This window comes from Mustela erminea, chromosome 10 (genome assembly GCF_009829155.1).
Source record: "Mustela erminea isolate mMusErm1 chromosome 10, mMusErm1.Pri, whole genome shotgun sequence".
NCBI classification, from domain to species: Eukaryota; Metazoa; Chordata; class Mammalia; order Carnivora; family Mustelidae; genus Mustela; species Mustela erminea.
In genome coordinates, this window is record NC_045623.1 from 24,668,331 (window position 1) to 24,686,265 (window position 17,935).

The 17,935-nt window shown below is 36.9% G+C and overlaps 2 protein-coding genes across 3 annotated transcripts in view; one reads left to right on the forward strand and one right to left on the reverse strand.

The window, feature by feature from the left end:
* SASS6 (SAS-6 centriolar assembly protein) overlaps nucleotides 1–13,201 on the forward strand; it is a 39,925-nt gene extending 26,724 nt beyond the window's left edge. The window contains exons 15-17 of one of the 2 annotated variants that reach the window (XM_032301409.1): nucleotides 8,890–8,987; nucleotides 11,228–11,322; nucleotides 11,425–13,201. In XM_032301409.1, the coding sequence (XP_032157300.1) occupies nucleotides 8,890–8,987; nucleotides 11,228–11,322; nucleotides 11,425–11,531 (300 nt within the window). In that variant the 3' untranslated portion in view covers nucleotides 11,532–13,201. Of the gene's footprint in view, nucleotides 1–8,889; nucleotides 8,988–10,733; nucleotides 10,770–11,227; nucleotides 11,323–11,424 lie in introns of those variants that run through there. The other variant, XM_032301410.1, reaches the window with a different exon arrangement.
* Nucleotides 13,202–13,543: 342 nt separating this feature from the next.
* MFSD14A (major facilitator superfamily domain containing 14A) overlaps nucleotides 13,544–17,935 on the reverse strand; it is a 41,586-nt gene continuing 37,194 nt past the window's right edge. The window contains 3 exon segments of the mRNA XM_032301411.1: nucleotides 13,544–14,749; nucleotides 15,781–15,944; nucleotides 17,058–17,155. Coding sequence (XP_032157302.1) covers nucleotides 14,543–14,749; nucleotides 15,781–15,944; nucleotides 17,058–17,155 — 469 coding nt within the window. The 3' untranslated portion in view covers nucleotides 13,544–14,542.

Consider the following 17,935-nt stretch of genomic DNA (forward strand, 5'->3'; position numbering starts at 1 on the left):
TGCTTCCAGAATTTGGCTATTGTAAATAATGCTGCTATAAATGTGGGGGTGTATATATCTTTTTAAATTAGTGTTTTCTTATTCTTTGTGTAAATACCCAGTAGTGGAATTACTGGATCATAGCTATTCTATTTTTAGTTTTTTGAGGACCCTCCATACTATTTTACACAGTGGATGCGTCAGTTTGCATTCTCACCAACTGTGTGTGAGGGTTCCTTTTTCTCTACATCCTTGCCAACGCTTGTTTCCTGAATACTGTGTTCCTTAATGAATATCATGTACTCAAATGTGATTGTGTGTTGGATCAATTTTTTTCTTGAGAATTATGATTGAATTGCTTTTTCATTCTGTTTTACTTTTAAGTTTTTATTTTAATTACAATTAGTTAAATGCAGTATTATTAGTTTTAGGTATACAATATAGTAATTTATCAGTTCTGTATATCACTTGGTGCTCAAGTGATCACAAGTACACTCCTTAATCTTCATCAACTCTTTAACCCTATTTAACCCCAACACCCTCCCCCGGTAACCATCAGATAATTCTCTGTAATTAAAAGTCTGTTTTTGTTTTGACACACACACTCTCTTTTTTTTATTTGCTTGTTCTCTTAAATTCCATGTATGAGTGAAATCGTATGGTATTTGTCTTTGACGTATATTTATCTTAGCATTATATTCTCTAGCTCCATCCACGTTATTGCAGTTGGCAAGATTTCATTCTTTGTATGGCTGAATACTATTCCATTATGTAGATATACCACATCTTTTCCATTCATCAACTCATGGATACTTGGACTGTTACCCTATCTTGGCTATTGTATATAATGCTGCTATACACATAGGGATGCTTGTATCCCTTTGAATTAGTGTTTTTGTATTCTTTGGGTAAATATCCAGTAGTACAATTGCTGGATCATAAAGTAGTTCTATTTTTAACTTTCTGAGGGACTTCCACACTGTTTTTCAAATTGCCTTTTTTTTTTTTTAATCTTAAACAGCTTTCCGGGGGGGCGGGGATATGAAAATAAATATATATATATATACATACATATATATATATATATATATATATATATATATATATATAAAATGTCCAAAGTGAGGACAAAAAATACTATACATACTTTCCAGGTAATTGCCTAAATATGGTCTAATATGACTTACAAGATTACCTTTATAGTTTTTCTAGAATTAGAGGAATCATTATAACAAGGATATTCCTAAATATAAGAGCTAGACTTTCAGGGTTTCCTATATCACTGATCTCCATATTCTTTTGATTATGTATCCCCAAAAGTTAAAAAACAAAAGCAACCTAAAACAAATAAAACACGTTGAGCTTGACTCTATTGAATATTTATTTGTGAATTATATGCATATACTATTCAACTACTGTATTATGTACAGTATAGTTTAGTGGTTAAGAAGGTGGATTCTGATGTTAGGGTTTAAATCTTTTTTTAATTAACATGTAATGTATAATTAGCTCCAGGGGTACAGGTCTGTGAATCACTAGGTTTACATACTTCACAGCACTCACCATAGCACATACCTTCCCCAATGTCCATAACCCCACCACCCTCTCCCTATCCCCCTCTTCCCAGCAATCCTCAGTTTGTTTTGGAGATTAAGAGTCTCATGGTTTGTCTCCCTACCAATCCCATCTTGTTTCACTTATTCCTTTCCTAACCCCCAAACCCCCCATGTTGCCTTTCAACTTCCGCATATCAGGGAGATCATATTATAATTGTCTTTCTCTGACTGACTTATTTCGCTAAGCATAATACCCTCTAGTTCCATCCCCGTCATTGCAAATAGCAAGATTTCATTTCTTTTGATGGCTGCATAGTATTCCATTGTGTGTATATATAGCACATCTTCTTTATCCATTCATCTGTTGATGGACATCTCAGTTCTTCCATAGTTTATCTATTGCGGACATTGCTGCTATAAACATTTGGGTGCATGTGCCCCTTTGGATCACTCCATTTGTGTCTTTAGGATAAATATCCAGTAGTGCAATTGCTGGGTCATAGGGTAGCTCTATTTTCAACTTTTTGAGGAACCTCCATGCTGTTTTCCAGAGTGGTTGCACCAGCTTGCATTCCCACCAACAGTGTAGGAGGGTTCCCCTTTCTCCGCATCCTCGCCAGCATCTGTCATTTCCTGACTTGTTAATTTTAGCAATTCTGACTGGTGTGAGGTGGTATCTCATTGTGGTTTTGATTTGTATTTCCCTGATGCTGAGTAATGTGGAGCACTTTTTCATGTGTCTGTTGGCCATCTCGATTTCTTCTTTACAGAAATGTCTGTTCATGTCTTCTGCCTATTTCTTGATTGGATTATTTATTCTTTGGGTGTTGAGTTTGATAAGTACCTTATATTTTGGATACTAGCCCTTTATCTGATACGTAGTTTGCAAATATCTTCTCCCATTCTGTCAGTTGTCTTTTGGTTTTGATAACTGTTTCCTTTGCTATGCAAAAGCTTTTGATCTTGATGAAGTCCCAATAGTTCATTTTTGTTAGGGTTTAAATCTTGCCTTTATCAAGGTGAATTGGGTCAGCCACTGAAACAGACAAAAAAGAAGAAACCTCTAACTTTCATGTTTCAGTTCCTCCACTTGTAAAATGGAGCAGTAATTTTATCTGCCTTGCTGGATTATTGTAAGAGCTAGGTGAGTTAATACATTCGCTTAGAATAGTGCCTTGTACGTGATAATTGCTTTATTATGTTATCTATTATTAATAAAATACTTGAATATATAAATGAAAGAGTAAATTGAAAATGTATATAAATCAAATTTATGAGATTTTCTTCTACCTCAGTTTATGGTCACAATCACTGCCTACTTTGGAGACCACTGATCTAGCTAGAACTGTGCTGGCAGCTATAATCATTAAAACATGCTCTTTTTAGTCGAAGTAAAAAAAATTTTATTTCATGATACTGAATCTGTGACATATGTGATGTCTTTAAATGTTTCTGTTAAAATTTAATAGTTTTGAGGCGCCCAAGTGGCTGAGTTGGTTAAACAACTGCCTTTGGCTCAGGTCATGATCCTGGAGTCCAGGGATTGAGTCATACATGGGGCTCCCTGCTCAGCAGGGGTCTGTTTCTCCCTCTGACCTCTCCCCTCTCACGCTCTCTCTTATTTAGCATCATGCGGGGCTCAATCTCACAACCCTGAGATCATGACCTGAGCTGAAATCAAAGGTTGGCTGCTTAACTAACCGAGCCCCCCAGACAACCCTCACTGAGAACTTTTACAGTGATCAGATTTCATCCTGGAGATTGTGATGTGAGGGATTTTTCTATAATGAGAATGTAGTGAAGATCAGAGGATTGATTTATCTTGATAATGTTTAGCCCACAATGTATATTCAGAGACAGATTTTATCTGCATTCAATTCAGTTAGCCACTTTATTCACCAGATGGTTCTAAATTAATTTTTGCTTATTTTCTGTTAACTATTTAAAAAATAATATATGAACTTAGGAAGCTTCCACTTTACAAGAGGATATAGTGTCTAAATGTCCCTCCTGTGGTTTCTAGTTGTCACTTCAGAGAAGGTCACTGTTAGGAGTTTCTTTGATATATTCCAAAAATATTTAAGGCATATGCAAGGATATATGTGTGTACCTGTCTATGTATGTACATTTGTAATCATCAGGGTTTGTATATTTAACCATAGATAGTACATGCCTACTGTTCTGTGCCTTCATTCAACAGTATTATGGAATAGGTCCCTTTTCATGTATCAGAATGTTTTTGTTATTTAATAACTACTTAGTTTATGGATGGACTATAATTAATTTAAGTAGTGCTTTGTTAATGGATGATGAGTGATGTTGAGCATGTTTTCATGTATCTGCTGGCTACCTGCATATCTTCTTTGGAAGAATCATTCAGATTCTCTGCTCATTTTTTAATCAGATCATTCGTGTGTGTGGAGAGGGAGTGGTGTTGAGTCGTGTCACTTCTTTATATATTTTTGATATTAACTTACTGGATGTATCATTTGCAAGTTTCTATTCAGTAGGTTTCCTGTTTTGTTGATGGTTTCCTTTGCTTTTCAAAAGCTCGTTATTTTCGTGTGGTCTCAACAGTTTATTTTTGCTTTTATTTCACTTGCCTTCTGTACCTTCTTGGTTGCCCAATTTTTGGCATATAATTTTTCATTTTGGTTTCTTATAATCCTTTGTGTTTCTGTGGTGTTGGTTGTTACTTTCCTTTCTGATTTTATTTATTTTGTTTCTCTCTTTTTTCTTCATGAGTCTCGCTAAAAGTTTGTCAGGTTTGTTGATATTTTCAAAGAACCACCTGATTTCATTGATCTCTTTCGGTGTTTTTTTAGTCTCTGTTTCATTTATTTCTGCTCTAATCTTTATTTTCCCCAGCTTGGGCTTTGTTTTTTTTTTTTTTTTTTTTTTTTTTCTTTTGTCTTCATTTGGATTTTTGGTTTCTTTTTTTTTTTAAGATTTTATTTATTTATTTGACAAAGAGACAGGGAGAGAAGGAATACAAGCAGGGGAAGTGGGAGAGAGAAAAGCAGGTTTCCTGCTGAGCAGGAGCCTGATGAGGGCTCCATCCCAGGACCACCTGAGCCAAAGGCAGATGCTTAACAAATGAGCCACCCAGGCGCCCCTGTCTTCATGTGGTGTTTGATTTCCTCCTTGATTTCATTGACCCAGTGGGTATTTAGTAGCATGTTATTTAAGCTCCATGTGTTTATGCTTTTTCCAGTTTTTTTTTCTTGTTATTTCTAGTTTTGTAACTGTTGTGGTTGATACAATTTCAGTCTTACATTTATTGATACCTGTTTTGTGACCCAATATGTGATCTGTCCTGGAGAATGTTTCATGTGATTTTATTTTACTTTATTCTTTTAAAGATTTTATTTATTTCTCAGAGAGAGCACAAGCAGGCAGAGTGGTAAGCAGAGAGAGAAACGGACTCCCCACTGAGCAAGGAGCCCGATGTCGGACTCAATTCCAGTACCTTGGGATCATAACCTGAGTCAAAGGCAGATGCTTAACCGACTGAGCCACCTAGGCATCCCCGTTTCATGTGATTTTAAAGCAATGTGTATTCTTTTGTTTTGGGTTGGAACATTCTGTATGTATCTGTTAAGTCTATCTGGTCTAATATGTTATGCAAAGACATAGTTCCCACTTAATTTTTTGCCTGAATTATCCATTGATGTAAGTGGGGTGTTAAAATCCCCTGCTATCATTGTATTACTGTCAATTTCTCCCTTTACATCTGCTAATATTTGCCTATTATGTGCTCCAGTGGTCAGTACATAGATATTTACAATTGTTGTATCCCTTTGTTGGATTCATCCCTTTATTATTCTTTATCTTCTTTATCTTTGTTATGCTTTAACGTCTGTGTTGTTTGATGTAAGTATTGCTATGTAGGTTTTATTTCGCTTTCCGTTTTTGTGGAATATCTTTTTCATCACTTCAGTTTCAGTCTCATGTGTCTTTAGATCTGAAGCAAATCTCTTGTGAGCAGCATATAGATGGGGCTTGTTTGTTTCCATTTTGTCACCCTGTGTCTTGACTGGACCATTTAGATCATAGCATTCTGGATTTTCTTTGTTTTCTTCTTCAGCTTTATTTCAGTTATCTGGGTAGCTTTACTAAGGGGTAGTTCAGCCCTTTCTATAAAGCTATGTTCCTTCATGGCTCTTCACTGAATGCCTTAAATACTTGCCAAGGACTTTCAACTTTATCTCCATGATCGTGAACCTTGGGAACTGTTCAGATTAAATCTGCCATCTTTTTTTTTTTTTTTAGTCTTTGGAGATTTGTCCCTATGCATGTGTCTAGTGCTGAACAAAAACTCAAAAGGGACCCATGTGCAGATTTCTAGAGGTTTTTCTCTTTTTATATTCTTTTTTTTTTAAATTTTATATTTTTATTTATTTGAGAGAGAGTGAGCAAGTGAGCATGAGCAGGAGGAGGGGCAGAGGGAGAGGAGAGAGAATCCCAAGCAGACTCCACAGTGAGCATGGAGCCTCTTGATCTCCCAACCCTGAGATCATAACCTGAGCCTGAATCGAGAGTCAGACGCTTAAATGACTGAGCACCTAGGAGCCTCCTTATAGCTTCTTGCTTGTCAGAATTCTGCTCTGCAACTTCTACTCACCCCAGCCCCCCTAAATTCTGATCTTGATCTCTTCCACTCTTAGCAATTATGTTTTACCTCTGTACCTGAATTGAGATAAAGTGCTTCCACTTGGAAACCTGGGTCAGTTGTAGGGATCACACTTCTCTCAAAGATCACAGTGGTGTACTACCTTTTGTTCAGTATTTGAGACCATTCTTTTTATTTTGTCCAGTTTTGTAATTTATTACGTTTGCCTGTATCTTATGAATTGATATCTGGTACTTAACATTTCTTACTCTTTCATGTTTATTTTTCTATAAGGAATATTGGAAAATTCTTTAAAAAATTCACTTTTAAAAATCCTTTTTGTGTTTAAGGTTATCATGTGAAATGCATAGATTAATGTAGGGAGAACTAATAACTTTGGAATACTGAACATTGATAGTCAAGTACATTATTAGCTTATACTTTTTTTTTTTAAAGATTTATTTGACAGAGATCACAAGTAGGCAGAGAGGCAGTCAGGGGTGGGAGAAACAGGCTCCCCATTGAGCAGAGCGCCTGATGTAGGGCTGGATCCCAGGACCCTGAGATCATGACCTGAGCCAAAGGCAGAGGCTTAACCCACTGAGCCACTCAGGTGCCCCTACCTTTTTTATTCGTAATTTTAACCAATAGTTTGTACCTATTTGCTATTATTGTGAGTTTTTACTAAAATAGATATTTCTTGTTTTCTGTGCCTTTTCCTTTTTGTATGCAAGTAGTCAGTTTTTTTAAATCTATTAGTTTGGTGACTTAATATGATACCTCTACTTTTAAGATACAACCCATTTATAGGTTTCCGGTATGAAACCTCAGTCGTATATCTTTAGATTTTTGTATAGATTCTTGGATTACTTTTGATTATTTTAAAGATTTTTATTTATTGTTGGGGGCGGGGAGAGAGAGAGGAGGGGTGGAGGGAGCTGGAAAGGGAGAGAAGCAGACTTCCGGCTGAGTGCAGAGCCTGAGCCTGATTATGATCTGAGCCCAAACCAAGAGTCAGTCACTTAACTGAGCCACCCAGGTGGCACTACTTTTGATTGCTCTGAAGTTCAAATTCCTAGCTTTCATTTAGAATCCTTAAATATAACAGCCTTTGAAAATTCTTGAAAGGAAAGAATTCTCAGAATGCATGAGGTATATGCATAATTGTGGTAAGTAGGGAGACAACTTTTAGAGCTGTGACACTTCCTTAAATGGACAGTTGAGGGGATGCCTGGGTTCATTAAGCGTCTGCCTGCAGCTCAGGTCATGATCCCGGAGTCCTGAGATCAAGCCCTGCATCAGGCTTTCTGCTCAATGGGGAGTCTGCTTTTCCCTTGTCCACTCCCCCGGCTTGTGTTCCCTCTTTTACAGTCTCTCTCTCCGTCAAATAAATAAATAGAAAATCTTAGAAAATAAATGTACAGTTGGCCCTTGAACTATGTTGGGGTTTGGGGCATTGACCTCCCCACATTGTCAAAAAACTGCATGTAACTTTTGACTCCCCCCAACTGAACTACTGTATTTTTAATATATATATTCCTATATATTTTTTTACCTCACCCCCGACAAATGTATTTTATATTGTGATTGAAAAGTAAGAAGTTGCCAGATGATAACAAGCAAGGGAAAGTAGAGGAAAGATACAGGGTAGGCTGGAACAGCAGGACTTTCCTGTGCTTTTGGCGCTCCTCATCCCACTACCTGTGTGTGTGAGGGTTAGTTCACTGAAGGCTTGAACTGAGAGGCAGTAAAGGAACCAGCTCTGGAGAGCGATTCTCGCTCAAGTGGCAAGGCCAGTTACTGGTCCTACTTGGCCAGGGAGCACAGAGTGATACCACATCACCAAAGAGTCTGGGGGAACTCCACAATGACAGGAAGAAGCCTGCAGTGCAGAGCTGACAGCAGGGAGAGGTGCTGTCGGCCATACTGAATGTTCTCCAAGTGGACGGGCAAAGAGCCCAGGGATCTAGCAGCTCACAGCCTACCAGCATTTCCTGTAAGCAGGAGCTGCCGTAGGACCATGTTAGGGAGTCAGGTGGATCAAGCCAACCAGAGAGATGGTAAAGGTGCTCTGCGGTCCTCTAGACATTGCGTAGAAGGAAATTTTCTACATTTCTGGGTACTGGATAATGAGTGTTAATCCAGGATCCAGTTTTGCTGACTTTGGGTGGGGATAAGGAGATTTTTGGTACCTCATTCTACTGTACTGTATTTACTGACCGAGATCTGTGTATAAATAGAGCCCTGCAATTCAAACCCAGGTTGTTCAGTTATATTAACGTTTGTTTTGTTTCAAAATAATTTTTTTTTAAGATTTTTATTTATTTATTTGACAGATCACAAGTGGGCAGAGAGGCAGGCGGCAGGGGTAGGAGAAGCAGGCTCCGCGCTGAGCTGGAGCTCGATGTGGGGCTCGATCCCAGAACCTTGGGACCATGACCTGAGCTGAAGGTGGAGACTTAACCCACTGAGCCACCTAGGTGCTCCTCAAAATAATTGTTAAGAGAATCATTTTATGCTATCCATCTTGCTTCTATCACAGGAATGTTTTTGACAAGAAGAAAGAGGATTTTTTTGTTGTTAAATCTTCTCACGAAAATGTGCTTGTGTTATAAAGTTCATGTTGAACCTGTTCTTCTGTGGTCTAGATTTATCAGAAAAAAAATGGAACCACCTGTCTCCATATGGAACTTTCTCGGTTCTCACTAATTAGGTTACATCATGTGTTTTCCATCTTTACAGGTCCAGTTTAACTTGCAGTTTACAAAACCAAATACACCTCTAGGAGAAGTTCAGTCAGGAACAACTGTTAGTATGCCTTGCTCAACTGATAAGGAAAAGTAAGTACTTGTTGGCATAAAATTTAATGTTTGCAATTTTATCCATGCTTGAAAGCTTTGATGCCCACTTATTGTGACTTTTAAGTTGCTGATCAGTGGGATGAAGTGGAGTTCTCTTTATCTATGAAAAAGAGATTTCCCATTTTTTTTTAAACTATAAGAGACAGTTAAACATTTATAAACTTTATTATTTATAAATGTAAAAATTTATTTTTTAAGAGTGACTTTCCTGCATAACTGAACCACCTTTCATCTGTTTTGGGGCAAATACATAGAAATCTTTTTAACTCTATTTAGTGTGGTTTTGTTTTTGTTTTCTTGTATGGCTGTGTCTGCCTCTGAAAGCTCTCCATTTTTCTGAATTAATGCTTCCAGTGTAAAGTACTCTGAGAAGCCAGCTATTTTAATTTTATTTATACTTTAAATATTTATTTATTTTAGAAAGAGAGAGAGAGTGCACGAGCAAAGGGAGGGACAGAAGGAGAGGGAGAGAAGCTGACTTCCTGCTGAGCATGGAGTCCAAAGGCTCAATCTCAGGACCCTCAGATCATGACCTGAGCCGGAACAAAAAGTCTTACCCTTCACCGAATGAGCTACCCAGGCACCCCAGGAGTCACCTATTTTAAACTGCTAGAATTCTTTGCTAAGAATAAGGCTTGTGAGATTGTCCCATACCTACCAAAATAAGCTTTAATTTTATGACGTATTCTGCCTATTCAGAAATCCCTTCCTATTTTTTAGCTCTTATACATGGGTTTTACATAGTGAGGTTTGTTCCGTCAGTGAGTTGTGACTAAATTAAACAGCTCATGAAAATTTGTCTCTCTGGGTACTCTCACTGGTAGTCTATACATGTTTGTACTATTTTTTTCTTACCATTGTGCTTCTTAAAAATTAATCATTTTAAGACCTGTCTGCTGGCACTCATTACCATGAGCTAGCATCATTCAAGTATACTGCGGAATAAATTACTAACAGTTCAAAGAGGCTTCTTATCCCAATTCTCTGGCTTTCATTCATTGGCTTCTGTAAAACTGTCACCAATATGAATATTACAAAAGTTTGGGAGCCTCTCAAAAAAAAATTTCAAATCTTGAAATGTATGTTATATTTAATCTTAAAACTTGTTTAAATAAGAGGCACATCATCTGTAATCCCTGTTAATGGTAGAACACCATGTTATATATTTAACTCTGTCATATACACCAAGCACAATTTTACTTGCAGAAAATATCGTATTTGTGGTACAAAAATCAGACATAATCATGTGTCCCTAAAATTAGGACTGTTCAGCTATTTTGAGTGTTTTTTGTTTGTAATTGGTTTTTTCCTGTATTTGTTTTCAGGAAAAAGTGGCAATGGGTATCAAAAGTTTAAAAAGTTAAAATTGAAGGAAATACCTATTCACCCACTTAATTCTTTTCTGAAAATTGGAAAAAGACCACTTAGTTTTAAGAATGTACATTGTTTTACAAGTGCCTTTAAACTCTTGTGCCATAGAACTATTAGAGAAACTTGACACTGTACAGATTTAGAAAAAAGGAGTATGGTGATAGAAGGGGGAAAATACAACTACGTAAATGCCCCCATATTTTTCTAAACTTTTGTATTTGTATTCATCTGACTAGAATTCATTATTTATTTATTTTAATAGTGCATATTAATGACGTCTTTGAAGTACTGTAAAGTTCTGAAGAGCTTTTGGCAAAGGAAAAAGTTTACTCTTTAATTACTATTTTTTTAAAGTAGGCTCCATGCCTAGTGTGGAACCCAATGCAGGGCTTGAACTCACAACCCTGAGATTGAGACCTGAGCTGAGATGGATTCAGAGGCTTAACTAGCTGAACCAACCAGGTGCCCCTTACTCATTTTAAATACGAGATAGAAATGGTTAAATGATACTCTTGAAGCATGAACATGTGTTTTCATTCAGCATGTATCACTTATGCATTATGGTTTTATGGTTTCATAGTACTAGCGTTTTTAGTTCCCCATATTCTTTATCTTAGCTCTTCGACTTATTAGTGTTATTTATGATAGTCTGCTGTTCACTGGGAAGGGTACTTTGGCTTATGGATAAACTGCTTAAGAAACCAGTGAAGAATGACTTGTTTTGAACAAAGGTATAAACATAGTTAGATTATTTTATATATAGTATGTGTTTGTAGATTAACAGTTAATGTTGATGGTTTATCTCAAGTGAAAATAAATTTTAAAATAAATACTACTTTCCTTTCAAGTGGTGCAAATGTAGGGCTGGAATCCAAATACCTGAAGAAAAGGGAAGACAGCATTCCTTTACGTGGGCTCAGCCAAAACCTGTTCAATAATCCAGGTGAGAGGACAGTTCTGAAATGGATTTGACAGTGGTTTAATTGACTATATTTTATGTAGAACTAAGTGAATACAAATAATCTTTTTTTGTCCTCATTTGCAGACCATCAAAAAGATGGCACTTTAGGAGCATTACAGACATCTTCCAAACCTGCAGTGCTCCCTTCTGCATCTTCAGCGTATTTCCCTGGGCAGTTAACAAACAGTTAATGCTAGTGTTGTCTTTAACTTTTTATTGAAATTTTATAAATTCCCATGGTTTAAAAATGTATGCGCAGCATAGATCAAAATTCTAAGCCAGCAAATTTCAAAGTTTACTTGAGCTTACTGTATTAGATTGTTTGGATCCTTTTTAACTCCCGCTGTTGTTCCACGGCAAGCTAGAGGAGCCAGTTTGTACTTGGGGGATTCGGAGTGAAGATTCTGAGTAAATGACGCTTTTTAGTTTGTGAACATGGTGTTTGATAGAATGATAGTATGAATTTTATTAAATGAATCCTTAGAAATTCTCAGAATTTCTGAGGGAAAAGTTGATCCTCATAAGAGACATTCTAGTCATTGAGGATCTGGGTAAATGAAAATCTGCTTAGATAGAATATGAAACCAAAGACTATCACTAATTCATTTTATCATTTCCATTGGTAAAATAAAAGTTTTAAGTTTGACAACTGAAAATTATGAGGGAAAATGATTATCTCTAGAGATATCTATATTATTGATATTTACAATAAAGGGGAAATCCTAAAATTACCTTCAATGAAATTAATCCTTCATAGCAAGTAAATACTTTCTTTGCAGCATCTTTAAATTAGCTATTGAACAAGTCTAACTAATTCTGATAATTTTGATAAGTTAGATAAATAATTTGGACAATGTTAACCTGATTAAGTATAAAGTGCTTTGAGCTGCAAAGTTTATAGGATTTTAATGCTTCCTGGAAATCTATACTTACCCAGTTTTTCTCTCATTTGGAGTTTTATTAGTTTGTTATTCAGTTAAACCTGTATTAGTGGAATGTTTTAAAAAGTAGTACATTACAAAGTACTTTAAGAGCATCATGAATATTCATTGTTTTTTATACTATCAGTTCATTTTAATGTTTGCTTAATAAGGTAGGCAAAGTGAGTAACTGCTAGAAGTTACAATTTTTTTTTCTTCTTTGTAACCAACCCAGTTTCAAGTAAGAATTATTTGGAGAAAAATTAGGTTCTAAAATTTCACCCAGACTCAAAGGGTCCCATTTTGTTTTCTTACTGATGATCACCAAGTACAGAGCAGCATTGTCTTATGAAATGTATAAATCAATTGTTTATAAGGATTGCTAATGCTCATCTGATATTTTAAAAAAAACTATTTTCAAGGACCTTACTACATAGATTCGGAAAGAGAATTCAATATATGAATATCAATGTTATTAGGTTTATGGTAAGACAAAGAATTTAGTATTTGGTCGTATTTTTCTGAAGCTGTGTTGGTAGTTGCAAGCAGTCTTAACTACGGGATTTATTCTAAAAAATTAAGTAACCATTACTGGGTAGTGACTTATGTATGACTTGTCATTTCAATATACTGTATGAGTATTAGTAAGAATACTTGGTTACAGTAACTTGAAAGCATTTAATAATCTAGAAAGTAGCCTCTTGGTGATATTAGAATCTTTCCTGTAAATATTATGTAATATATAAAACATGACAGGGTTTGGATGGGATTTAGGGCATATAGGTAGTTCTTTTTTTATTTGAAATTGTTTTGCAGTGTACAGCTGTACATGTGTTAATAATCACAAGGTTTGCACTTAACATATTTCTATAACTGAGCTTTGTTAATAAAGTATTTATGGAGTATGATGTGTATATAAAAATAAACAGCATTGATCTGCAGCTGTGATGATGCTTAGAATTTAAGTACTTCCATTTAATTTACGGACTAAGTTTCCATTTCTTTTGTCTTCCTATGGGAGTATTTTGTAGTTGAGGGGGGAAAAGGGATTAAAGGGAAGATGGTGTAAAGCTTTGATTTGTTACTGTAAAAATGATTAGGTAACAAATAAAGCCAACAGACCTTACAGGGAATCACAGATCAAGACTTTCTTTTAAAAAAAAAAATCATTAAAATATTTAATTTATTAACAGAATATTTACATTTCTTTTAAGACCTTATTTTAACCATAGTGAATGTTCCAAGTTTAAAAAGCATTGAGCAATAACCACACACAAGATGAAAACAGTGTAAACTATACAATACTTTATGTACAATTTTTACAAAGTAACACTTTTTAAATAATATAACTGGACACAAAAATATACACTTTAGAGAAATTCACATCAGTAATTGTATAAAGCTCTCTTCTAGAGTCCTGAAAATTTAGGACAAACATTAGCTCTGTAAATAAAGTGTTACTGTGACAGTCCTGAAAGGCCACTATATATATTTATCTACATATAGATATCACATTGACATTTTCAAGGCTACCAGCTTTACTATATAATTTTTAGATTATGTATTCAAGTGTTGAGGTTCTTGTGATTATGCAAACATTAAAAGAATAGTGGTATAAGTAGCTGGGGAACAAACCCGAGCCAGCGTTTAGATTTACAGACTCTACCCCAATTTAAATTCTAAATGGCTGATATTTTCTCATTTCAAAAACAGTGGTGAATGTTTAAAATAAAATTACTACAAATAAGCTTGAAACATGATTCAGATTTAGTACAATTTTCTTAAAGTTTTTTTTTTTTTTAATGCAAACAATTCATTTACCATTTCTTTACTTTAGTGCATCTGCATTAAGGCTTTGAATTATTTGACCCAAGATTTTACAATGTTAAAAACGAACAGGTCCATAACCATACTACCTACTCTGTCCCGCTGTGAGTCAGCATAGAGTTAAAGCTCAACACCTGAAGGAAATGGTAGCAGAGACGTTGCTAGTATCTAAGAAGGTACGTATATAGTTTTTAATTAAAGGATGTATAATAAAACAAAAGCTAGTGGCAAGAAATTGGTGCTAATAAACAAAAGGTTTCTTTTCAAAAGAAATTGTAACATCTTTGGAAAACTGTCCGGTTCTGGTTCTTTCTTTAGTTCCCACGGAGTTCATGCAGATACATTTCTTAAGACAACCTTAAAGTACATTGTAGATGGAAATGGAATGTACATCCAGAACTACAGGTGAAAACTAAGACCTGGGTGTGATAGAAAAGTCTTCCTGATTTCGGTCATCACACATTTGTGTCCTGGAGTAAAGGTTCTTTGGCCTCTCCTGGCGCTTGTGTACTATGAGGATGGCTGTGACCGCCACAGTGCTTTCTCCAACTGCTGGACCGTAAGCTTAAATTGGTATGTTCTGGAATAAACAAGGCAACAAGCAGAGCCAGCAGTACTGAACAGGCTCCAAAGAGGAAGGGGGGGCCAGGGATGATTGAATTCTGAGAAAGAAAAAGATAATTAGGACTTTTGCGCTCCACTCTTAAGAAACTGCTTCTTTTTAATAATTAGATTGCTATGAACTGTAAGCCAGGGTCTTCTCTCTTTCTTCAGAGCCACAGTAAGAAAATGCATTTGCTTTTCAGGAGAAAGGGACACTATCGTACTCTCACTGTAAAATTCTGAGGATAACAGCTGACCTAAGGAACAGAGCCACAAGAGTTTTTCAAAAACAGCCTATCACTTGCAGCACAGAATCTGAACACATCATATGGCTCATGAGCCTTCTCCTCATTAGTTCAACAGGAAGATCTCAAAAGTAAAATTAAGTAGTATATGCTATGTCAACCACAGTAGTGGAATCAATGACCGTTTTCTTTGTTTACAAAAGCAAACTACATTCTCTAGTAACTGTGAGGGAAACACAGTTAATGCTGTTACCCAAGAATCAAAAGGCTTTTGTTTTAGCCCAGATATGTTCATTCTTAACAAAAACTTGCACAGCCAGTTTAACCTATGTATAGCCTACAAACAAACATTCATTTTTATTTAAAAGCATTTCGGCTGCTCTGCTAAACAAGCCAGAAACTGATGAGCTGTTTGTGTTGGCTAAAGATACGATGTCTGCCGTTAATGTTTTCAGTTGTAAGGAGGGAAAGTACAGCAAACAGGTGAACAAAGATGTGAATCAGCACCTAACTGCCATTTGCTGCAGAAGGCAGCCTCACCTGGGGACCTCGTGCAGCACACACGTCCCTGAGGAGACAGCGGTACACACCGGTGGCTATTAACCATGCCATGAGTTGTAACATCACGAACTAGAACAGTTGGATAATTCTTAAATTGACGAGGGGAAAGGTATGTACAGCCGATTTCAAAAAGAGGTATACAGGGGAACATAGTCCCTTCAGCTTTGGTTTTTAAGTGCTGTAGATCTAAAATAATCTCACATAAAAGCTTGGGTGACCAAAGCCCATTCATCTTTCAACCCAGCCAAATGAACTGTATTTTTATCAGGTGAATGAAGAAATACCTGTTCGAAATGGTGCTGTGGGCTTGTGTTTGTTCCCAAGTCTGTTCCTGTCATTGGCAATTCTTTAAGTTCCACATGGAATATGTAGAAAATGAATCCATAAAGAGCTGGTCCCAGACCATTGCACAGTCCTCGAATTCCTGTTATCATTCCTTGAACAACACCTAAATTGTTTACACAAATTATGTAATGCACCGTTTATTTTTTTCCTGCCCCAGAACCAGAACCAGACAAAGTCAATCTAAAACCAAAGTTCTCATCAGACACTAGCAATTTACCAAGATGGTATTAACAAAGTACTTAGAAGCCATGAGCTCTACAAAGTAAGTTATCTGATAAAATGTGAGATCAGGTAGACCCAACCCAAACTTAGGTCTAGTTTAAGCAAGTGGGCAAAAGCACTTTATTTCCCTTTAAAACCTCCCTGGTTAAAAATCAGGCATGAGTTCACAATCATTAACTGTTAAAAACCTGCCCCTAAGCAGCTACTTAAGACCCTCTGAGTCAAATACAGAGTTTGAGTTTTGCTTTCCTCTGCAATCTTTTCTCAAATCTAAAATGCAATTTGCTTTGGCCATAGGCCTTTCCTTCCTCACTTAATCAACCATGTGATCGCTGCCCCTCTTTTGTAACACTCCCTTTTCCCCTTATGACTAGAATAAACACATCCTTTTCAAAGAATTATCTGTTAGCAGATCACAAAAGCGTTAAGATAAAAAATGTTTTCTATGGTCTTTAGATGACTGAAACCTAAGATTTAAATAAAAAGGTTACTTAAGCCCAGGATGTCTAGCACATCATAGCAAACCCATAATAGTGAACATAAGGTGGCCAGCCTACATCACTAGATTTTCTAGCGACAGAACAGGTAGGGCCCCACAGATGAGACATGGTTACAGATATATCCACCAAAGGACGATACCTTGGAATCTGCTTTTCCTTTTTTTTTTTTTTTTTTAAGATCTTATTTATTTATTTGACAGGCAGAGATCACCAGTAGGCAGAGAGAGAGGAGGAAGCAGGCTCCCTGCTGAGCAGAAAGCCCGACATGGGGCTCGATCCCAGGACCCCGGGATTATGACCTGAGCCGAAGGCAGAGGCTTTAACCCACTGAGCCACCCAGGTGCCCCAAATCTGCTTTTCCTCTTAACAGTGAAATCAATTTTAAATCTTTACTTTGAAGATACACTTATGATCCCGTACGGAGAAGGAGATAGAAAATAGGATTTGAGTATTCTGTGCTTTGAAATAATTATCATGGGTTCTTGTCAACTCACCTTGTTGATCAGCATCGGCAGTTCGTGAAACAAGGGCACTGACCGCTGGAAAGGTAATGCTAGACATGGCCGCCACCGCCCCAGCAGCCCACATCATCCTGTAAGGAAAAGCAGCAAAACAAAATATATTCTTCACTGCACCTTGTCAGTCAAAATATACACTTGAATTCAAGTTATTGTTATGCAAAGTGGCTGTGGTACAAGGAAAAGGAGAACTGTACTTGGTCTATTCCTTCCTTCCTGTGTGACTCTGGGCAAGTCACTCTAAGGTCTGAGCAGCGGGTGGGGATGGGGAGTGTTGAGAAACCATATGATACACATACAGAAACAGCATTACGAGTTTCCCCAGCAGTGAGACTCTGCATGCCGTGCTCCCACAGACTTGTGCTTCCAGTGTGATGCTACTGAGCTGACCTAAGCCTTGGATGTTTTGGCCTTGAAACTTGTAATAAGTGTTTTAGATCATTAAAATTGTGAGTGCCTCTTCGTAAAAACTAGTCTGGAAAACAAAACATCCATCAAAACACATTCTTGGGGTACTTGGGGGGCTAAGTTGTTAAGCATCCGCCTTCGGCTGAGGTCATGATCCCAGAGTCCTGGGATCGAGCCCCACATCAGGCTCCCTGCTCAGTGGGGAGCCTGCTTCTCCCTCTCCTGCTCTCCCTCTTGTGTTCCTTCGCACAGCGCGCTCTCTCTCTCTGTTAAATTAAATAAAATCTTTAAAACAAAACAAACCACTCTTGATGCTTACTCCTATTTGATCCAAACAGAGGTAGTATGTTTTGGGGAATGAAACCTGAGTGAACCAAGTTCAGTCCCATCATCCTGACCATGAAGGCGCAACTGTGCGGCCCAACCTTGACCTCACTACAGCCATC